Source organism: Alligator mississippiensis, chromosome 6 (assembly GCF_030867095.1).
Source record: "Alligator mississippiensis isolate rAllMis1 chromosome 6, rAllMis1, whole genome shotgun sequence".
Taxonomy (NCBI): domain Eukaryota; kingdom Metazoa; phylum Chordata; order Crocodylia; family Alligatoridae; genus Alligator; species Alligator mississippiensis.
In genome coordinates, this window is record NC_081829.1 from 72,542,955 (window position 1) to 72,566,841 (window position 23,887).

Below are 23,887 nucleotides of genomic sequence, written 5' to 3' on the forward strand. Positions count from 1 at the left end.
TGTGTGGAGGGGCCGGGGCAAAGGGCATGGGGCGTGGGGAAAATTGAGGCTCCCACAGTGAGGGAGGGAGTGGGGCAGGGGCTGCGGCAGGCACTGCCCAGCTGGGGCAGTGAATGGGACCTCAGAACCAGGTGTGGGATAGAGCCACATGTGGCTCATCCAGGGGTTGTGCCAGTGGGAATGCCACTGTGTGCATCCCCAGGAGAGGCATGTGCCCTCCCCCCAGATGTGTGTGCAGGGTAAGGGCAGGCTGCCTGCTGTGGGCTCAGGGCCAGGGGTTGCACCAGCCTATTCCTGGTCAGGGTGGGGGGGTGGCTGGGCTCAGGCAGCAGCGATACTTTGGGGGCACTACAGGGAATTTTGGGGTGGCTATGGCTCCCCAACCCCTCCCCCCCAGTGCCACCCCTGATCAGGGCACTCTGCTCTGCTGTCTTTCATTTGCGAGCCCTGCATGGGGCCAGCATAGGGCTACCGAGGGAAAGACAGCACAGCAGAGTGCCCTGAGCAGGGGCAGTGCTGGTGGGGGCAGGGTTGGGGGGGCTATGGCCGCCCTAAAATTCCCCATAGGCCCCCTCTTAGCACTGTCGCCACCCACCCCATGCAACTGAGCCCACCCCAAGCCCAGCCCTGCACTGGGAAGAGGTTGGTGCAGCCCCTGGCCCCGAGCCCACAGTGAGCAGCCCATCTGCACCCTGTGCACAAATCCCGGTAGGAACATACCCCCCATGACTCCCCCGGGGATGCACGCAGTGGCGGGGAGCTGCCTCCCCTCCCCACGCTCCGTGCTCCATGGATAAGCCACCTGTGGCTCTGTCCCACTCCTGGCTCTGGGGTCCCATTCACTGCCCTGGCTATATAGTGACTGCCCTTCCCCCTACCCCATCCCCACTCCCTCCTTCCCTCACCGTGGGGGCCTTTATCTGCACCCCCCACACCTCTTACTTCCTACAGACTTACACGCAGAATGCTGCTCTCCAAGCTGCCCGTCTGCATTCCTGGCTGCTTGTATATGTGCGGCTGCACCTATGCATACAGCATTTATCAGTGACATTATCAGCTACACAGGCAAAAGAAAGCCAGTAGCAGAAAATGTTAGTTTTCCTTTTAAATCGATGCCGATCTGATATGTGACCTATATATCGGTGCACCTCTATATATGCCCCAGCAAAATATTGTGCTCTTGTATGATCCAGAAGTTGTTAAACTAAAAAGCTGAACACTGTACTTAACAGTGCACTGAGACTCATAACAGACTGCACAACTTACACACACAGATGTACTCCCTGTACTCTCAGGCATTAGGGTCTGTCTTATATCACTTGATCTAACATCATTACTCACAATAGAGGCAAGAGACAACAAAAATCACTTGCTCCATCAACTATTAACTGAAGACCTAGACAGATGGAGGCTTAAAAGTTGTAAACCATTTATACATGAAACCCAGAAGCTCCTGGAAAAGATTGGGGATGCTAAACCAAATCTATGGGTAGCAACAGAGGAGGCCAATTACTGGGAAAAGTCAGACCTATTCCTACAATGTTTTATACCAATACCAAATGAGTCCCCCATTGGGTAAGACCTTGGCAGAGAAGCATGAGTCAAGCTGATCAGATCTGGATATGGATGCTTCAAAACAACACTTCCCAAGATGAACATCTTGGACAGCCTCCTGTGTGAATGCAGAGTCTAACAAACAGCACAGCACAGCACAGCACAGCACAGCACAGCACAGCACAGCACTTAATTAAAACCTGCAATCTTTAGAAAAATGCCTGAACAGGGCAGATGGAATCTGCACATTGAACAATACCAGACAGTGGCTCAGATTTGGAAGTTGATTCTGACACCATACAAGAGACGGAGCTTGCCTCAGTGTGACAGAAGGCAGGCATGATAGTTTGGAGAATCTATGTACAATGAATGAATTCTGTCTGTGGTTATGGAAGTGCTGTCTCATCAAATAATCAATTACAGACGTTTAGAAAAATGGAGGGCCATTGCACCTTGATGGCTTCTATTCAAATAGGATGGCCACACAGTACCCCAAACCAGCCTTTTCCAACTTCTCTACAGAAAACCGAGTTTTAGAGAGTGGAAATCCTTCAGGTAGAAGTACCAGTAAATCAGCTGTTAGTGCTCAAAAACCCAACAGCCTATAGGACTCTGGGGTCACTCAGAGCTTGGGAAGAAAGGAGAAGCATTTTTTTAAAGCAGAGTGAGCCTGTTTAATCATAGTAGCAGCCATGAAAAAAAGTAACTGGTTGCACAGGAAAATATGACACTCCATTATTCAGAGGATTAGCCATGTGCAAGTCAGGGAACCATGGATACCTGAGAGCTGGGTGGCCAACCTGCATCATGCATGCCACGAGCAGCACTGGAGGCCTCTGTGTGGCATGCAGCAGATCAGGAAGGGAGTGGGCAGCACAGTGGCAGATAGGACAGGGAGCAGTAAGCAGAACTGTGGCACTCAAGGAGTAGACGGGGATTAATTTGGGACATACCTACCAAAAAGATTGTACCCCTCTGCCTTCTGCAGGAAGCGTTCTGACTTACAACAATCCCTTGGAACAGATAGACTGTTGGTTGTGGGGGATGGGGAATCTAGCTGCTGGCTGCCATCCTGCAGCCAGTTTCCCCTGACAATGGCCCCTGCTCCCTGCTGGGTTGCAAAGTTTTCAGAACGGGAGGGGGAAGGGGAGCGGACTGAACTCTTCTTCCCTCTGATTCTGAAAACAGCACGAGGTTAGGAGGCGGTACACCCAGAAGTTACACGAGATGCTCTGTTTTGAAGCATCTTCATTTGACACCTCATGTAATTTTTGAAGCTGTCTGCAGCTGTACACTTGCGTTTGGTCAAGGCTATAGACTGCTTTCTATAGCCAGACCAGGCAAAAACTGTCACTTCTGTCTGGGCCCAAGAATTGTCTTGGAAAGAGTAGTCTGTGCTTAGTAGGCTTGCCTTACACCAGGGGTATCAAGGTTATGGCCTGTAGGCTCACAAAGACTTTTTTCTCAGCTCACAGGGCTCTGAGAGGGGCTGGGAACCTAGGGGTAGAGCAAGCAGGTGGCGAGGCCTGGCAGAACTCAGGGCTATAGGGTCCTGCTGGAGATAGCCTTCAGCACTGGTAAGGTGAGTGACAGCTGTGCTGATATAGAGCCTCTCACTCCTGTTGCCACTGCTTGCACTAGCACTGCTTACCCTGCTACCACCAGGTCTAGATCTGCCCCACAAGGAACCTTGCTGTCCAAATCCAGACTAGAATGCAGGTTGAGTTTGACACCCCTACCTTATACTAGCAAAACTGTGCTTCTGATATAGTTGTTTGCAGTCCCTCCCAAGAGAAATAAGCACAGCTTTCCTGATAGAATCACCTCTATAATGTGGGCTTCTGCCAGAACAACTATGTCAATTCGGGATCATACCTTACGCAACACAGGTCTGTTGGCAGAACTCTGTAGCTTGCAATTGGTCTAAAAAATTGCAACCAAATGTCAACATTGCTTATCACTTTCCTATCACCATCACTGAACACTGCATACATTATTTGTAATCCTGCTTCAACCGCCACTGAACACTTCTCTTTATCTCCTAATTTTGACTGCTGCTATGGTACAGGGTACCTTGATATTGGTAAGTGAGTTCATCCGAAGAGCAAAATTGACAGGGAGATAATTTTCAGTCTGAAATTGTGTGACATATGATCCCCTTAAACATAAGTGATGCATCTACTTTTATAAATATCTTTAATATTTAATTTCTAAAGCTGGACTATGATTGAATTGAAAAGCATTAGCTGTTTAAATTGATTTCTCTTTTAAATGGAAGGATTTTAGCTTGACATTAAGGTTAAAAATGTTCATGTGTTTTTTTGGTTTTTTTTAATTGTCAAAAAGACTGCAAGGTTCTCTAGAGCCATCTTCTGGCCAGAAAAATTCTCACATGCAGAAACTATTTCCATAAAAACAAGGGCAGGATGTTGAAACTTGAAGTTAAATGTAAATTTTATTGGCAGCTGGCCAGATGGCCAATTCTTTTAATATAACTTCACATATCATATTTTCTAAAACTGTTTTCTGTGCTTTTCCTTTGGACTATCTCCACTTTGCCTACATCTTTTTTGAAGTGTGGTGCTTAAAATTACTTCAAACCCCTAGCTGAGCTCACAGCAGTGCCAAGTAGAGCAGGAAAATAATCTTGTGTGCCCTACATGTAAGCTTGGCAGAATCAATTTTTATTCTTTAATGATTTTGATGGATAATATCAATGTTTATTTTTAAGTATTTATTTTGATTATCAATTTAAAATTTCAGGATTGTGTGAAATTAGGGATGTCGGGGGCACACAATTTATTAACGACAGTATACTGTTAAACTTTATAAGATCACATGTCACAATATAAAAAGGAAATATCCATAAATCATACCTTATATAAATAATTCTGTTCATTTGGTAGTACTTCCTCTTCCTTTGTTCTCAATCCTCTGGTGTTTCTGGGAGTTGCAATTCAAACAATAGTCAGCACAGTTCTCTAGGACTGCTTCCCCTTGTCATCATACACTCCATCAGCCATCATTTTCTTACTATAAATTTTCTTACTATACATTTTGATGATTAACAGTGGAACAATTTTTCGTCAGTCTGAGTGTGAGATGAAATCAACATTTATCAATGTTTAATGATAAAAATAGAAGCCTGCCAAGCCTAGCTATATGCCACACTCCTAATAATATATTCCAGAATGGGGTCTCTCTTTTGCAACAGCATCAGACTGTTGACACAATCAGTTTGATATCTACTCTAAAGTCAAGATCTATTTTGCAATCACTGTCTAGCTCTTTCCCCCACTATTTCCATTGTATTTGTGCATTGATTTTGCCTTAAGTGTAGGAATGCACATGTGATTACTGAATTTTACCTTGCTGATTTCATGTATATTTCTTCAATTTGTCAAGAGCATTTTGAGCTCTATTCTCATCCTCCAAAGTTCTTCTAATACCTTTCAGTTTGGGGTCATCTGTACATTATGTAAGTATACTTGACTAGACCTTGCCCGCCCAGGACAGACCCCTGTCCAGACTCAGTTGGTATTTCCTCACAGTTTGAAAAAGTATTCAATAGTTCACTATTAGTCAACTGTGTGCCTGCCCTGCAATGATTTAATTTTGATCATATTTCCCTAGTTTACTTATCAGGAAAACGTAAAAAATGTTATTGTAAAGCCAAGGTGTGTCCACTGCTTCCCACTTATCCACCAGGTCACTTACTTTAAAAAAAAGGAAGTTACGTTAATCTGACATTTGCTTTTGAAAAACACAAGTTGTTTGCTTCTTATAATCTTGTTATTCTTTACAGGTTCACAAGTTGATTACTTAAAGAATTTTGCTTCAATATTTTTCCAGGAATCGAGTTTGTCAGACTGCTCCTTAATTTCTTGGGTCATCCCTTTTCTCTCTTTTAAAGTTAGACAGTATGGGCACCTATACATGTGATGGAGCTCTGCACCCATGCGTGCTAATTAGCATGCATTGGCGCAGACTTGATCGAGTTTGCTGCAAGTCTGCTGGAGTGTGCTAATTAGCACATCACGTGTATTCAGTGTCCCTGTGTTTTAACTAAGCATGGGACACTGAACACACCATTTTGAAGTGTAGGATGTTGAAAACACATGACACTGTGGGTGCTTTAACTAGAGTGGCTCTCAGGGCCGTTCTAATTAAAGCGCCCCCCACCTCTACCCCAGAGCACGTTTATAGATACCCTTTGCCTTTCTCTGGGACCTGACCTACATGAATTCCTGAATTCCCTCCTACCTCCCTGAATTCTGGAAGGTAATAATTCATTCAGAAACTGTTTCCTTTAGCTTTTTACGTACAAAGGTAAAAAAAAAAAACAAAAAAAAAATCAGCAGAGACTGCTGACTTTAATATATGCAACTTAATAATCTTTAAACTTGTTTTTTCTCTATTTTGGCCAGTGTGTCTAAATGCCACTTTGTTAAAATTGGTTAATTGTGTTAAGTATATGGTCACAATTATGAACAGATCTATACTTGTGAAAAGGGGGGGGTGCAGATGGTGAGGTGCATTATCACATACGAAACAACACATTTTTTCCAGTTAAAAATAAACTAGAAGCTTTACTGATATGCTAGGACTACATGCAGACATTAAGGGGCTTTGGGGGGAGGTTAAATCAATTCAAAATGGCTGCCTGAGATTAGGTAAGTCAGGATGAGGGGGGCTAGCTAAGGAGTTGGGGATCCAGCAGGCTGGAGGGAATCGGGGGTCCACTAGAGGAGGTTGGGAACAACCCATGGGTAGGGTGGGGGTCCCCCCCAGCAAACCTACACATCCATCCCTCCTGCCCCTCCCCCCACTGGGATTTACTTGGTTGGCAGCGACGAATGCTAATAAAAGTGAGTACACCCAGAACAGCTTGTCAGATGGGGGTTGAGAGGGGTAGCTGGGTGGTGGGGGGGTAGGGGGTGGGGAGAAAGCAAGGGGCAGAGCAGGGGAGCAAAACAATGGACCAATGCAGGGGAAGGTGGGAGTGAACAGAACAGCCCTGGGGCTGGGGCCAGTGGCTGGGTTTCCCAGCCCTGGGGCTGTGCTGGGGAAGTGGGCAGAAGTTCCATGCACTAGTTTGACCTAAACTGAGTGAGTCTGATACTACATAGATCCAGGTTTATCTTAAACTGGGTTCTGCAATTTTTAGGACAGTTTGTGTGCATGGAACTTCTGTTCAGTTACAGGTTTAGACTGACTGCCAGTCACTGAGACCGAATCTTTAAGTGTAAGGTCAGCACCAGGAGGAGCTAAGTTTAAATTGGGTAGCCATTTTGAACCCAATTTATCCTCCTGAAAATGGGGTGGACGTACTTATCCAAAGGTGCTAGTGTTGTATTATTCAGTTTAAGATTGAAGCAAAAACAAATATAACTTGATTGGAATGTGTTAAAACCAATTTGCAGGGCTGTAAAATGGGAGATTCATCACCAGGAACAGCTAACAGACAGCAGAATTGCAAGGGCCAGCTTGACTAGTGAAACGTCAAGACCATTAAAAAGAAGAGAGAGTAACTAACAGCTGTGAAATGAAGAGGTTAGAAGGCCTCAGATAAATAATAATGACCATCTGAAGTCAACTGACTCCCTCACTGCTACCTGGATAGAAATGCTGCTGCCACTGCCAGGCAGTTGGTTTTAAACTTTGGGTGGATCAGGAATGAAGTGGGGTGCAAGTGCTCTAGTGCAACGGATCTGTTCCGGTCCCTATTAACTAATTATATAAAAAGAGAAGCAAAAAAGGTATAAAATATTCTGGTTTTCTCAATCACCTGTTATTTTCTCACCTTTTCTGTTAAGTAATGGACAATACAATAGAAGTGAAAGCTAAAACAGAAAGTATTCCTAGAATCTCCTCTTATTGCTTTTTATTCCCCTTGCTATTTGTAAGTCCTTTTGCATCTTAACTCATCTGATTTTTGTTCCTACATACTGTGCTATTCATTTAGATTCAGTACAGATTTTTTTTAACACTTTTTGTATTATTCCTTTTTGATTTTCAGGTCATTGAAGAATTTGATGCAGAGATATTTGTCTCTTACTATACGTCCTCATTTTCTTTCCCATCAGGACAATCTAATGTTACGCCTTTAACAGTTTTTGTTTAAAAAAAAAAAAAAATCATAGTTTTCCTGAACTTTCCTAATCCTCCTCATAGGATCTTATGTATCAATTCTGAGTTTATTGAAGCCTGCTTTTTGAAGCCCACTGTTGTTATTCTATTACTTTCACTCCTGTTTTCCTTGGAATCAGGAAGTCTGTTATTTTATAACATTCATACAAATTACGTTTGACTTTCAGATTCTCAACCATTTTTCCCTGTTGAATCACACCTAAAATACTATTTTCACCCTACATACTTCCTTCACTTTTTGACAAAAAAAGTTGTCTCTAACATATTGCAAAACTACTAGATACTCTGCATTATATCACATTGCTTTCCCAAGGGATACAGGATGGTTAAAATACATTTTCCCTACTTTTCTTCTGATCTTTGGATGCTTCCATTAACTGTCCAGAAACTGTTTAATCTATTTCCTCCTCCCAATGTGGTGGTCTATAATAGATCGCTACCAAACCACCATAATCTTCTTCTCATCTTATTTTCAGTGAGACTTTAAATAGTTCTACCTCTCACCTCTTTTTGAACTTTTGCTCTTGATATACAATGAAATGCTTGCTCCCTTCTTCCTCAGTCTATTCTCCCTAATAATCTATTCTCTTCTGCCGATATCTCAGCCTGTAATTTATTCTAAGACTGTGATTCGACTAGGTCTGTTTTATTTCCATGTTAAGATGTTAGTTCCGCCTGTTTATTCCCCACATTCTCCATAGCTTATTAGACATCCAAAGGGTTTGGGAAGTTGCTTCCCCAATATTCTCTCTCCTTTTATGCTATTGCAATTTTCTGCTCACCCCTCTGCCCCTGCATGACCAAGTTGCCTTTATTTACTTTATTTTGTTTTGTTTTTTTAATTTTCCTACTTGTAGAATTTTATGACTGGTATTTTTCTAACCCTCTGACACGAGGCTGGCTTTCTTCCATTTCTTAGGATGCTCTTCTTCCATTAGATGAACCTCATCTTTGCCCAGCAGTCATTCTTTATGGAACACCATCTTGTGGGCAAGCAATATGGAATCATTCTGCTGACATATTCTTTACAACCAGGCATCCACCTCTGCATCATGTCTTCTCTTCCTGGGCCTGTATTCTCAAGGGGAAGTATTGACAAGACCCATACCCTAACTACTTCATTCTCATTTCTAGATGCTTGTAATCACTTCTGATCAGCTGAAAACTGAGCTTAGCAATGTTCTTAGTGCTCATGTGCATGAGCAGTATGGGGTAGTGGTCAGATGACAATGAAAAAGATTTTCTTTACAAAGATTACCATTCTGGGTTCTGCTGCCAGGCTCACAGTATTCTTGTCCCAGGTCAAGACTCCAATTTATGCCTCATTGAAAAATGGCACCTCATACTGCACAGTGCCTTCTAGGTCCTGAATTTCATACTAAATTTTATTTTGTTAGAGTTCAACTGCAAAGAGCTTTGTTGGCTAACACAATGCTGATATCATACTGGTGAAGAACCAACATTAGAAATTGAATGGGTAATTCAGGATTTTCTAAAGGTACATTGGAAACATTTAGGAGATAGGGGTTCAATTTCCTGTTCTACAACAATAAGTCACTAAGCGCTCACCATTATTTTATTTACTTAGTGCTGGACCAATGTAGTGAGAGACATAAGACTAGATTAGCTGTGCAGACAAAATACAGCACCACCCATCTTTTTTGGGCATCTCATTTACTGTGTAGCATGTACAGGTGAGCTAAATTCTTAGCCAGCAGAGCAGGTCTGGATTGTGCTCTACACTGGTCAGAGAACAGCAGCTGGGAGATGTATAGCTTTTCTCCAAAGCTCAAGTACCTACTTCATGAAACCTCCTGCAGGTGACAGATGACAAGGTTCCTAGCCTATCATGACTGCACTGCTATCAGGGGGGAGGTTGTCAGAATAAAGGTAGTCATGCATAAAGAAAAATCTTTCAAATTTTCTGATTCAGGAATTCCCAATAGTAAACTGATAAGCTTGAACCATGTAAATCTCAATAAACATGAGTGGGTAAACCTAAACTTGTGAAGTTAAAACAAAAATAAATGGAACTTTCAATATCAAAAAGTTCACTCATTAATATTTCCAGGGTGGCTTTGCATTACAGAGGCAGGATACAATTCTTGTGGGTGATATTTTACTTCCTTTGAATGATGAGGAAAAAGGTAGATTTTGACACATTTTTTTTAACCACCATCATGCTTAATTTCCCCTTTTTTGTAGTGACTGGGGAGGGAAGCAACTTGAAATGTAAATATTAGTGCTTAATAAGGCAAAGATAATTTCCCAAAGCCCTGAGATTCTTTTTAAAAGGATGATCATTATTTGAAGTGTTTTTATTAAATCATTATTTGACGTGTTTTTCTTTATCATTTACAAGAACTTGGCTTATAAATTAATCCTTTCTTGTAAAAGTGAAAATGCGTTAAAACAAAAGCATGTACAGGACTCTAATGATTTTGTACAAATCATTACTATTATTTTGCAAGTAGAGGGCAAACTCCACCTTATAATCAATTGATGCTTGCAATGATTTCAAATGCATGTTCAGCATTGTTTTCCCCCCACAAGCTGTAGAAATTTGTATGTTGTTATACATACAACCCTGGGTATCCCAGGTTGAACTCCACAAGGTTTCGCTTTATTGCTAGTTTGCTATATGAATTACCTACTAACACAGTGAGTATAACTAGAGAGCTTTAGTCACTGAGAGACAGCTGATCAGGCAGCTGGTGGAGGGGAAGTGCATGGGGGTTTGTGTGCCTATCCAAGGTACAACAGAACACCTGAGTCCTTTATAGCTTGCATCCTTTATAACCTGTATTGAATAATTATAGAAACGGACTGGATTCTAATGATCACATGAGAAAACCAATCACCAGTTACCACACAGATACCCATGTGGACATACCCTATTTTCACTACTTTCACTATGTGTACCTATTAGTTATCCTCTTATTGTTCAATAATAATTGGCTCTTGGACTCTTGGGAAGTCCAAGAGCCCCAAGAACTGCAGTCAGTAGTAAGGGCTAACCTATAAAGAATGTCAATTGCAGTCAGCAGCATCCAAACAGAATATTTTATTTCAGAAACACCACATGTCTCTGTTTTGAAAAATGGAAGGAATTTCTGGTTGGTAGAAGGTTTTGAAAAAAAAAAAAAGGTCCTGATCTGATTCAGCATTGGGATAAAGATGTAAGAGTTGCCTGGCTTTATCTGGGGCAACATTCTCAATGGATACAATGGGACTGTTGCCCAAGTAAAGATTTCAGAGCTTATTTGTTAATCAGGTCACTATCAAATTCCACTTTCAGACTTCAACCAGAAAAAACACCCATTCAAATAAGAGTTTACACTTCAGTGGGACTGCATCCAAACAACAGAGCACATTTCTGCCCAATGAGTCTTACAAGTCACTTATGTACTTCTATGTCACAAATAAACAATACAACAGAACAACACGGCTGGCTGGACACAGCTTTATTTAGAAATATGTGCCACATAACATACTGGAAGTGCACATGCAGTAATGCTCCAGGACAAAAGCAGACCTGTTTCCTTCCAAAGAGCGATCATCTACCATTATCAACAACAAATTTTATTTTTGATTTTGGCATTGTATTTAAATACAAAATCTTAAAGATAAATATGTTTGGCAAGAACATACCTTTCCAACTTATAAAAGTACTGCAAGTCATTCTATACAATTACAAGCAATACAAAAAGTCTAATGCACAGAAACAATACATGAAAATAATTTTAGATGCATGAATAGCATCAATCATTATCACGGGACATGCGGAATATTTAATCAGGAGAGCAGTAGTTAATTTAAATATAGATAAAAGGTTTCAACTGAAATATTGACTAACAAAGATGCAAAGATCATTTCATCTTTCAAAAATATAACTGAACTGCTAACTAAATATGAGAAGATTTTTCAGTAATTTGATTGCCTGGTGGCTGCAAAAAATACATGGGTTAAATTATGTGAAGACCCCAATTTTTTGTGGAGTCTTTCACACTGGTGCAACTTATGTTACTTTAAGGCCTATTTGTTTTGCTCTGGCAAGACGTGTTCAAAGGAGGATGCAGCTTCAGGATTGAGAAAATAGATTAAGAACTTAAGATAATAAAATAAGTAAATATACATCAGATACTTTTAAGACCTGCCTGACAACAGTAGTATATCTGACATTATTACCTTTCTTTATACTTCAAACTAATCTTTTATACATTGCAGATTTTAGTTGGATAACATTAAAACAGCAACTGATTTTTCTTCTTTAGTTGCAATTAATTCGGGATACTAAAAATTATGGCATCAATTAGTAGCAAAATGACCATAAGCAAAACTACACCCAAATTCCTCTCAAAGGAAAAGATTTATGCAAAAAACTCCCTCTTCACAGAGAACTGAGTTCCGTACTTATTAAAACAAGTTGGCTTTATGTCAATACATTATAGTGTGAAGAAGTAATTGAGGTACTTAATGGAAGGAACTAAGGTACCTTGTATTTTACTGAGTTAGAGAGGAACAGAAAAACTTATCACATATTGCCATTACTTATGAAAACAAGGGGGCAGTTTTCCTTTTAAATACTGGACACAAACCACAATTTAACATGTGCACATGCATTTTTTCAGCGAATACAAATTCAACAACAGTCTTAAGTTGAACTAGAAATTAATAGGACAATTTGCAAAATATTACAAGTGTGTATGTTCTGATTTATTAAGCTCTTTATTAAGCTCCCATTACATTTCCAGGCAATCAAATCATACCTTAAATTTTCAACTGGCTTTTTTTCCCTTCTCAAATACAGTCCTAACCCTACCAATTTAAGTACTGAGAAATTAATGATTTTTTAGCCATTTTCTTAATGCTAAAATCATCCTCTCTGAAAGCAAAACTCTATCTGTAACTAGTCAGTAAGGTTAACATCTTAGAAGCCTTGCATAAACTGATAGTAGCTTGATATATTTTTCTAGCTATAGCACCACAGTTCATAGCTAGTCATGTTGTTTTGTAAGCGCAGTTTCCTCTACAAATATTGTAACACCAAATTTTGGCAGGATACAACTTCAAAATTGATATAATATTATTTTGTATTACAATGCTGTTGAACATTACAAACTAGAAAAGTAACCTCAAAGCAGAAGCCATTATTACACTCATTCAAACAGACAGATTGTACAGGATGATACTTGTACCAGCTAGAGACAACGCAAGCAAGCTAGCCTTCAAAATTATGCTTTTCGTAAGGCCATGAAGACAGGAACAGGGCAACACAGTGGTAAAGTATTGATTCAGATTTCAGTTTTGTGCGGGGAAAGTTGGCTCAAGAACATTAAAAAGCGAAACACACATGTGGTGTAGTGTTTGCCTCCTTATCTATTCCATCTGAATGAGGGGATGCCTCATGACTCTGTTCAAGAGTAGCTTTTATATTTGTAAATTAAAACCAAAATAAAAGCAAAACCCAACAAATATGTAAGGATGGCACAGGATCTGTGTCCCTAAAGATTACACTTACTTTGACTGGATACAAATGTTCAGTGCTTATATAAAAATATATTCAGTGATTTATGAAGTAGACTGAATTCTCCAAGCCTAAGACAGTATTGAAAATTGCAATGTTAGCTTATTTACACAATACTTCTTTTCTGTGGACTATTGTTTTCTTGCTAAATACATGGATAAAATAGTCACCTTATTTCCCCACGCTGCTTAGATCTGGCTCCACCTAGATACAGGATAATCTAATTATCTTGCATTTTATCGTTCTCTCATAAAAATATATATCTATTTCAGATCAAGCTAATATTTTGAAACTAAACCTAATTTCTCTTGAGTATTTGATTGGGAATTGGTCCAGCAGTTGAAGTCCATTTGATCCACAGTTTTGTAGTCTGGAGTTAAACAAGCCCATAAAATGTAAACAACTACTGAAATGTTGCCTTCATTCTGCGCAATGTGTCCTGAATTTTTCGAGAATGTTTGTCAGCTGGTATCTGATGAAAGTTGGCACAGTTGTCAGCTGCTAGTGTAGAAATGTCTGCATCACTGAAATGATCTATTCTTTTTCTGAGGTAAGCCTGGAGTTTGAGATCCGATGTAAATGTATAGGGATTTTCTTGAAATGCATGAACCTGGCTCACAACTTTTGCAATATTTCTTGAAAGAACAATAGAGAGAAAACCATTAGATTGTTTTACTGCTGATAATAAAATCTTGAAAAGAAATTCAAAGATACGAGGCAACTTCTCTATAGGATTTCTCTCTCACTGATGTCAAAGTGACTGAAATAATCTTAACTGCCAAAAGTGCAATCTTACTAACTCTAGGCCATATTTTTTAAAAGGTAGGAATTATGAATATAATTAAAATAATTACCTAAGTTTAGTCCACTTCTGAGATCCATTTGCCATAATGAATCCTCCAGTTTCAAGCTGCTGGACATGCATCGCCAGAACACGAGCTGATGGAATTGTTGGGAGTGTTTTGAATCTCTCTCCTTCCATCAGACACAAGCTGTCACTTTTTAAGAACACCTGGGATCATTTATACTGAGTGTTATTATAAGGGCATTCTGTTTAGATATTTAGCAAGATATCTGTGTCGCTTTACTGTAGCTTTTCATAAATAGCAAAGAAAATTAAAAGGAGGAGTGACATTTGGTCAAACTAGTGGCAGCTCAAGTAAGGTGTAGTAAGGAACAAAATTACGTAATTTACAACATTTTCCTAATGGAATTTTTAATAAATGTTTTTATATTTACACCCAAAATGTTGGTATTTTGAATGGAATATACCTTAAAGTCAAATAAATGGATATGTGAAAGTTCATATTACATGATAAAAAATACTATCAGAGATGTCAGAGATTTGATTAGTTGATCAGAGAATATTGTCTCAATTTCAGCTGGAATTAATGGCATGTCTAAATCTCCTAATTCACTCTGAAAACTTTTGCCTTTGTTTTGCTTTCAGTTATTAAAAATATATTTTTATGAAATACTAAGGTGAAGGCTGAAGCAGACTGTTCAAAGCAAAGATCAGACTTATGTCACCTATGTACTCACATGACGTAGCCTCCCCCCCCTTTGTTCTCTTCCCGTTTCCTTTTTTTCCTTTTTCTCCTTCCCTGTTTCTTTCCCACTTGTTTTCTCCCCTCCCCGCACTGGATGTGGTCATTTTTGCCCACGAAGGACAAACAACAAGGTGAAGGTTAAAGTTCACTTGTGACATTCAATTTCAAGAGGTAGTGGGTGAAGTCTTATGTGACAAGTCTAACTAGCTAGCTAGTTACAACAACATAGCTCACATTTTTCAGGGACGAGCTCACATTTTTCAGGGACGGTCATCGAGGTCTGCTGGGACAAACCCCCTAACACTGGGTTTTCCCAGATTTGCTGGGTATGCAACTGTTTCCTGGGTATGAAACTGTTGCAAGTGATGGCTAATAATCACCTCCAACTCTCTCAAAAATACGCAGTCGTACTAACAATGGATGTAAAGTGCTGATTCATTTGCTAGTTAGACTGAATATCCTGTTTTAGGATAAAAGATGCCTGTAAATGTTGAACATAGTACCCAAATCTTTGCATTTTACTGCCTTGGTTTCAAGGCTATGTTTTGAAATCTTGCATAGTATAAAGCTAAAATTTAAAATTTGTTTTAATTTGGTCTTGCCAGTCAATAAACGTTCTTATATTTCAAGCTGTGTTTTGAAGTGTCAGCTAAAATGGCAGCTTTCTTGCACAGAAGATTTGCTCTCTCGGAATATAAACACAAAACATTTTTTCATATCAAGTATAACCATATTTCAGCTTCAGTCTCATGCAGACCTACACAGGCAGACCTCTGTACCTTCCTCCGAAGTCCAGGAAATTTCACAAGTATTTCTTGAGAGACTTATACTTACCTCAACAGCCTTGAGTTCTTCCATTATTTCAGATATTTTTGAAGGTAAAATTTTCCAAGCCTTAAAAAATATAAAATGAAATCGGTATCTTTTTAGACTGAAATCTGTAATGAAACACAATTTTGTTTAAATAAAATGGTCGAGGCTAAAAAAGAAGTCCAAAAGTTGTCACTTACTGGTAACTGTCGAACCATTAGATTTTCCAAGCCTACTAAGATTTGCATTGCAGTAGCAAAATTTCTTTGTTCATAGCAAGATTTTGCTATAAGGAGAAATTTTGAGAGTAAATTCATCTGCAACTGGAAAACAAAGATAAAAACTATCACTGTGTGGAGCCACAGTAAATTTGGGAGCTATCATATTATGCAAATTGAAGGAATAAAGTTAAGTTGGGCACTATTTAAGGAAATAGGCTTAGATTCATGAAGACACAGAGGTGCATAAATCCCACTGAAATCAATGGAGTTAGGCGCTGAAATATCTTTGCAGATCTGGCCCCTCAACCTAAGGCCTGAGTGTAATTCTATTGCAAACCTTTTGATTTCAAAATACTTGTGAGCATGTCCACACATACAAGCACATGCGCTTACAGCAGCTCAAATAGAAGCAGCACAAATTTGAGCTAGGGATTTTTGCCTCAGCACACGTGCCTGGACATGCACTTTGGTGTGGTGCAAGTTGCATCACTTGGGGCAAAATAACCCTGTCTAGCTCCTCCCAGATCTGCAGCCAGGGGGAGCTAGAGCCTGGGGCCAGCACCTGTGTATAAAAAGTATGCAGCAGTATAAAAACCTGCCCTGGCTACTTGCCCTCAGGAGCTTCTGGGGTAGCCCCTGTGAAAAGGGGATACTAGTTAGCGGGGAGAGCCTTAGCCTATGGTAAGTGAATGGACAGACATAAGCTTCTGGGGCCCAGCCAAATGGTATCTGGGGACACCTGCCCCTTGTACCAGCTGGAATGCTGCAGCAGCATCCCAAATCCACTTTTTAAAAATAACCCCAAATTCATGTTCTTCCACAATTAGAACAAAAGACCACTCTACATACACACGCACCTATCTATTTATATAGATAGATACATATACCTACCTATATAGATACCTATACATACCTATACCAATCCTGATATAGATACAGATAGAAGGGGTGGGAGGCAGAAATTGATCAGTCAGGCAATGTTTTATTGATATATTTACAACGTTAAAGCAATCTGGAAGCCTACCACTGTCTTTATCATCATAATAAAATATAATCTAAATATCTGTGTTGATGTGTGTTTTTGGTTGTCTTCTCACACAACGGGTGTGTGATGGGGGAAGTGGAGTTTGCATGAGGGGGGTGGGAAGGGGTGTGGGGAGATGTGGTTGGGTGTGTGGGTGGGTATGGAGGGATGTGGGGGATGTGGTGGGCCAGTAGGGGGTGATCCAGTGTTGAGCCACCCACCTCACTGCGCCTGACCACCTTCCAGGCTCCGAGTGCCTACCTGGGGGCACCTCAAGTCCGGCCAATCTGCTTCTTGGAACACACCCGCAAGCCAGAAGGTAACACCACCACCACCCAGAGTCTGGACTGATCTTGGACCTGTGCCCTCTGGGAAACACCGACCTAGTAGTCCTTGAGGGTACTTGACCCACTGTAAGAACTTGGGGTGCTTCCCTCAGTCTGAAGCACAAATAGTGGTCTCCCTTAGGAACCAAGGGGACCCCAAGGCATAATCTAGATCTTCTCCCAATAAGTCTCACATGCTAGGTACAAAGGAGAACTTTATTGGTTACAAGGAGTAGGTTTGGAATAGGGTACAGGGTAGAGCAATATCAGAGAAATCTCTTAGAGCAAACAGTGGCATGGTAGCCTTTGATTATGCATCTGTGTTACTGCAAGCTATATATCTAGTTAGATCTCAAGTAGCTTACTCACAAGTATCCTCCAGAGGCAGGTGGAGATTTCCTCCAGAGGCAAACAGTTCATTGATCATGAGTTTCGAGAGAGAGAGAGAGTTTCCGATGGTACAGCTTCTCAGAGTTTTCATCATGGCTACTGCCCCACCTCCTGGGCGGTTCTTAACTTATATAGACCTTATGACCTCATTTACCTGATCCAATAAAGGCCGGCAACTGTTGGCTGCTGGCCAACCAATTTGAAATGCATCACTGGTTGCCAGGTAGACTGGCAGGGTCTCTAGCCCCCACCTAGTCATGATGACATTGCTTAGAACAATAGGGAGTATAAGCCCCCACCCAGGTATGTGGGGCCAGTCATGTAGGCAGAGGAAGCAGGTTTCCCTCCTCCCTCAAATGTATCCAGCTCAGGATACAACCCAGGGTTACCTGAAGCCAATGAGGCCAGAGGTATCTGCCCTCTACAGTGACCATGGTAACCAAATTGTTAGATAGCAGAGTTTGGGGAGAGACTGAGATAGTATTCTGCCACAGGGGGATGTGGGTCGGTGTGTGGATAGGTGTGGGGGGATTGAAGGGGACTGTGGGTGTGGGGGGCTGCTCAGGAAGGGTGGGTCCCCTGTCCCACACAGGGTGCAGCTCCCCCGCCACACATGGGCCGCCCCCCCCGGGTTCCAGCTCATCCCTGCAGGGTCCAAGCCCCCCCACAGGGTCTCAGTCACCCTGCAAGGCCACAGCCCTCCCCACCTCCCATGCAGGGCCCACAATTCACCCCCTGCAGCAGTAGTGGGAGTGGGGCACTCAGGGCTTGCTGCTGCCACCCCCCGCATTGGTGCAGTGCAGCCCCAAGCTGCTCAGAGCCAGCACCACTTGTGCCGCTTGTTACTGGGCTGACCTGGCTTGCCATGGCACCACGCACCCTTCTGCAGCCTAGGGGCTGCTTGTGCTATCACCTCAAGGCCAGCACCACTCATGGGGACAGTGTGTTGCTCCAAGCTGGGTCCTGCCGGCATTGGGGTTGCTCATGCCACCAGGCCGCACCGCTTGCATGGTGGAAGGAGCTGACTTGGAGCAACATGCTGTCCCTGCATGCCGGTTGGATCCTGCCTCCGACAGCAGCGCTGCCAGACCTGCAGTGTGCGGGGGGAGGAGGTGCGTGGTGGGACCTGGCCTAGTGTGGCTTACTAGCATGGCTTTGGACTGGATCGGGAGGCATGGCTCTTGTTAGCTGCACAGCCCAGGCTGGGTTGTGCTGGGTGCATTTTCCATGAGGCTCAGGCAGCAACGCAAGGGTGAGGAGAAGGGTGAAATCAGTGCTGCCTGCCTGGCTTGCAGCACTATGAAGGGCAGGGAATCAGCTACCACCGACAGCAAGAAGAGAGGGGAGGGGGGACAGGGAGTGGAGCTAGCATCACCAGCTCTCTGAGTCCATGTCTGCTGCTGATTCCCTCTCCTGTCTACAGCTGCCTGCCTGGCTGCAGCTCCACCTCCCTCCCTGCTGGAGCTGCAGCACTGGGGAGAACAGAGGTCTGCCTGCTACTCACTCTTTTGCTGCTCGAGCTAGGCAGGGGAGCGTGTGTGGATGGAAGGGGGAGGGGAGGAGTGAAGGAGCTCGCTACTCGAAGCCCTGCCAGGCAAGCAGTTATAGACAAGTAAAAGGAATCAGCAGCAGACACAGACTCAGAGAGTTGATGCCAGTTCTGCTCACTGTCCCCTCCTCTCTTCCTGCTGGCTGCAGCAGCTGACTCCTTGCCCTTCACAGTGCTGTGAGCCAGGCAGGCAGTGCTGATCTCACCCTTCCCCTCTCCCTGCAGGCAGAGGGGCTGGGCTCAGCTACATGGAAAAGAGCAGGCGGGGGAAGCTCCCACACGTGCACACCCAACCCACCCACACCCCACACACCCAGTGCACTAGCAGCTCTGTTCAGCATGTACAAAGCCGGTTGCTACATGGCACTGCGAGACCCGGCCCAGCTCTGTTCAGCATGTATAAAGCCCAGTCTTGTAGCACTGTGCTGCTGTCAGCTGTGGCTGCAGCTGGGACACAGCAATGATGCTGCTGGCACTGCGGGGAGCAGGCATGCGGTGGCCCCTCCTTGAACCCCTCCACAGACCCACCCACAGACCATACATCTCCCCCCACCACTCCCCATGCCCCCAATATTGCCCCCACTAATCCCCATGGCCACCCATACCCATATACCCCCCCCATTCCTACTTACCTGTGACAGCTCCTGGGTCCCAATCCTTGCTGCGCTTCTGCTTGCCCCAGCACAGTAAGGGTTCATGCCCCGTGTACTGGGGCAGCAGGAGCACCATAGAGACACTCTGGACAGAAACCAGAGTATCTCTCTTGAAGGACCGACTCCCGGGTTGGCTTGGGACACTGTCCAGGACCGTGTCCTGCCCCGCTTTTTTCACCAGGGGTATTTTTTGACCCCTGGATATCCAGGAGTCTAATTTTGCCCCCATGCTGCAAATTTGCAGCACGGGGAACATTTTCTTGTTCTTGCACGTGCCTCTGACAGCATCTCAAAGGGGTTTGAGATGCTGCAGGAGGCACATGTGCATTCATTTGGATGTGCCCTGTGTGTCCATTCTAAAGAAGTAAATGGAGGTACGGCTGGGAGCAAGTAAAGAGCTCAATAGAAATTAATCATTACAATACAATACTACTGTTTAGATAAGCAAAGGTGGCAGTAAAAATCACCCACTACTTTTTTTTTTTGTTTGCCAATTAATGTATGTATACGTATACATTTTAGGTTTTATAGATCCCTAAGAAGCGCTACAGACAAATAGGAACAATCCAACAGCAAGAGTCTTAAGAAACTTCCAGTTTGGAGGTTTGGTGACAGACCAAAATCACTCTCCTCTTAAGTTTAAGTTTTATATCAAAACTCCATGACAAAGTTGTTATAGTAGAGTTTTCTATATAAAAATATTCTGCTTCAACATAGAAAATAAAATAAGGTAATTACCAGGGATCTGAGTTTTCTATTTGCCACGGAAAAACCCTGATTTTGTTAGAGAGAGGGGCGGGGGGGGGGGAGGGGAGCTCATTTTAATAATGGAAAAACATGGTTTGGGGTTTTTTTTTTAAATCAGAGAATTTTAGGGGTTTTTTTAAATCAGAGAGTTTGTGATTTTAAAACAGAATACCAGGCTCCCTGGTAATTACTCACCTGTATTGCTATTTTATGAAGATATACATATTAATAGGCATGTATAACTTCCTAACTCAACATTCAGAGATAATTGATTGAGAAGGGCAGACTTTTCACTGGTGGTCATTTTCCATAACAGTCAACTGATAGCACAGAAAACTTGTAAGAATGTAGTGAATGGTATTTTCTGGAATACCTTCCACATACTACAGCTAGGGAATTGGTTATTAGTGAAAAATAATGCCTTAAATGATTGTCACCCATGGAGTGTAAATCTCCAAGGAGATCTCTAACCAACAGAAACATGTTTCAATTTATGGTAACCACATATATAGTTTCATCTGCATGAAACTCCTCCAACCTGCCTTTCAAGATACTAGTCAGGAAGTCCTTCACTGGTGAAACCAACCAACCAACCAACCAACCAACCAACCAACCAACCAACCAACCAACCAACATATAAACCCCCATCAGTAGAAGAAATCAGACACATTTTTCATGGAAATAGACCTCTTATATTCTGTTAAATGTTCAACCCTATCAGCAGATTAGATCAAGATCAGTACAAACAACTTTACCAGCTCACAGGCACATTTCAAAATCATTTAAGGTAAAATCTAGTATTGTTACATAGAGAAAAAAGTAAACAACAACAAATGCCTGACTACTTCCTAATTTGATGAGGGAGATAACAAACCTTGGAAGTATGACAGGTTACAATTTCAGCAGCAACCCAGGTGCTGATATTGTCCGAATTTCTTAGAAGCTGTAAGAGGTACTTGTCTTGAATGCAATTTGCCAGAAAGAGATTATAAATGTTATGTGAAACTGACTCAGTGGAAACAACTCTGTGAAGAAAAAGTACAAGGGAAACATAGACATTGTGTACAAAGCTTTTAAGGAAAGAAAAGAAATGTGTGTGTGCACATTAACCAATTAAAATATTAGTATTAACAAAAGGGTTAGCTACAGTCTTGATTAAAGCATTTTAACAACCATGTGTATGTTGGGAAGCTATTTTTGTTTTCTTTATATAGACTTCAAGTATGAGACCAAACATACTATATACATATTTACATACAAAAGACTACTTTTACAGTGCTACTGTTCATCTCCATGAAGACACTATGAATGGGCAAAAATGATAACTTTTAGAAAATGGGCAAAAATGATGGCTATTGGAGCTGGGCAAGTAACAGAAAAATTATAAATCACTTTCCTTTAAGAATTTCAATACAATTACTATATGCTTTCAGATATTTATAATTTTTGTCCATCACAAAATAGGCAACTACTAAAATATTTTATATCCACAGGAAAATAAATTATGAAGGAGGTTACTTGAAAAACTTCACAGTTAAAAAAAAAAAAATGGTTTCAGGTAAAATATTGTCTTGTCCTACTCTGGGTTTCAAAACTGTCACCTTGAAAATGTAACCCAAAGTAGATTTTTTGGTCCTCATTTTACAAGTCATCTTAAGGATGGAGTTCAACGTAGACAGAAAATTCATGGTGGGAAGTAATAAAAGTACCAAAGCGTCTTAATTTTTCTATTTCTATAAAGTTAATCTAAACCCCAAAACTGGTCAGTGTAGAGGAGGAATAGGAAAAGAAACTTACTTCTGTACAGAGACACATTTGTCTTTTACACCAAGTGCTCTTGAATTCAGAAAGTGCACAGGATGACATTTGTGGAACATTTCCTAAACGGACAAAACATTTAAAATAAACAACCATAGTGATTATTACTGCATTTACTCAAATCTAAGATGACCCTGAATTTAAGATGACCCTCCCAATAATTAGATTCTATACTTGGAAAATTTGTTCTAATTTTCCACATAAAGAAACTACTTACTGGAGAGACATCTTTACTTCATCCATCCCACTGCTGCTGAGAGGCAGGTTGTATGGAGAGGTAAAGCAGTTCACCTCCTACTTGTGCCTGCATCTTGCCTGCCCCCAGTTACAACCTTGGGCCCCGTCTTCCCCCTCCACTTCTGCCCCCCTGCCCCTCCCCCAGCCTTTACTTCCCCCACTCCTCCCAAGCCTCTGCTCCCTCCAGCCTCTGCCCCGAATCCCCTTACTCTTGCTCTGAGCCAGCAGGCTCCACCTCCATTCTAGCATAAAGCACTAAGCATAGCCCCAGCCCCAGCCCCACTGTGCACTGAGAATGCTGGCATGGAGCAGAGACTGCGTGGGGTTGCCGGAGGGTGGGCGGGGGGAGGCGGGAAGGAGATGGAAGAAAGTGGATTCAGGGGCAACATGGCAGCATGCAGAGATGGCAGGCAGGATGGGGATGACAGGGAGCAGCTGCAGCTATGGCTCCAACCCTGGGTAGGAATTAAAGCCTGAGTCACAGCAGCTACCTGCCCCTCACCCAGTTTACCCTCTTAGTCCAAAAATCCCTCATCTTAGAATCAAGTAAATACAGTTGCTCTTGCAGTTTCTTCTAGAGTTTTTTTTAAGTATTTTTTCTTTTTCCCCTCTGTTCTCTCTTCCTCCTTCCTCAACATTTTCAAGTGGAACTATCACCTACAAGTGGATCTAAATTAGGGTCAGATATCAGTGACTCTAGACTTGGAATGATAAGTGAATGGGGGAGAAAAATGGGTAATTTTAATCTATGGATATTGTGAACCACTGTACACACAGTAAGCTACATATGAGGGTCAGGTGTGAGAAGGCAATTCCCCATTAAGGATTAATATTAATTTGTTTTCACTCAGTAGAATTCAGCCTTTTTTACCTGTTGCAACAATGTCAGTTGACAGCAAAGCTGTTGTGCACTATATTCTGCTAAGAGATACAGTCCTCTGTCATAAGCTTTTGCATAGGTACTTGAGAATTCTTCTGTAAAACTGTTATAGCATGGCTTTGGTAAGGCAGATGATATAGTGTATGGTCTCTCTCTCTGATGACGTACAGCAGGCCCATTTCCTTTGGAGAGTTTCCAGTTAAAGCTCTGTAAGAGAAAGTCCTTTGTATCAGCCAAAGTCTATATAGCTATATTTTCTGGTATAGAGGGCATGGTTCCCATTTCCACCTGCCCTCCTGTCCCCCCTTCAAAATAGGTGGTCTGAATTTAAAACTTAATTTTAGGCACTAACGGTGCATAACAAAACAAACAAAAAATACCATTCCAAGAAAATAACTATAATAAGAGTTAACCAAAATTCTGTCAAATTTAAGTGACAATTTAAAAGCAA

At 42.0% G+C, this 23,887-nt stretch overlaps 1 protein-coding gene across 3 annotated transcripts in view; it reads right to left on the minus strand.

Annotated features, from left to right (window-relative positions):
* Positions 1-11,153: 11,153 nt before the first annotated feature.
* KNDC1 (kinase non-catalytic C-lobe domain containing 1) overlaps positions 11,154-23,887 on the minus strand; it is a 137,463-nt gene continuing 124,729 nt past the window's right edge. For 2 of the 3 annotated variants that reach the window (XM_019484195.2, XM_019484196.2), the window contains 7 exons: positions 23,428-23,643; positions 22,299-22,381; positions 21,376-21,526; positions 15,792-15,914; positions 15,616-15,675; positions 14,086-14,243; positions 11,154-13,866 (listed from right to left, as the gene is read on the minus strand). In XM_019484195.2, the coding sequence (XP_019339740.1) occupies positions 13,635-13,866; positions 14,086-14,243; positions 15,616-15,675; positions 15,792-15,914; positions 21,376-21,526; positions 22,299-22,381; positions 23,428-23,643 (1,023 nt within the window). In that variant the 3' untranslated portion in view covers positions 11,154-13,634. Of the gene's footprint in view, positions 13,867-14,085; positions 14,244-15,615; positions 15,676-15,791; positions 15,915-21,375; positions 21,527-22,298; positions 22,382-23,427; positions 23,644-23,887 lie in introns of those variants that run through there. The other variant, XR_002089353.2, reaches the window with a different exon arrangement.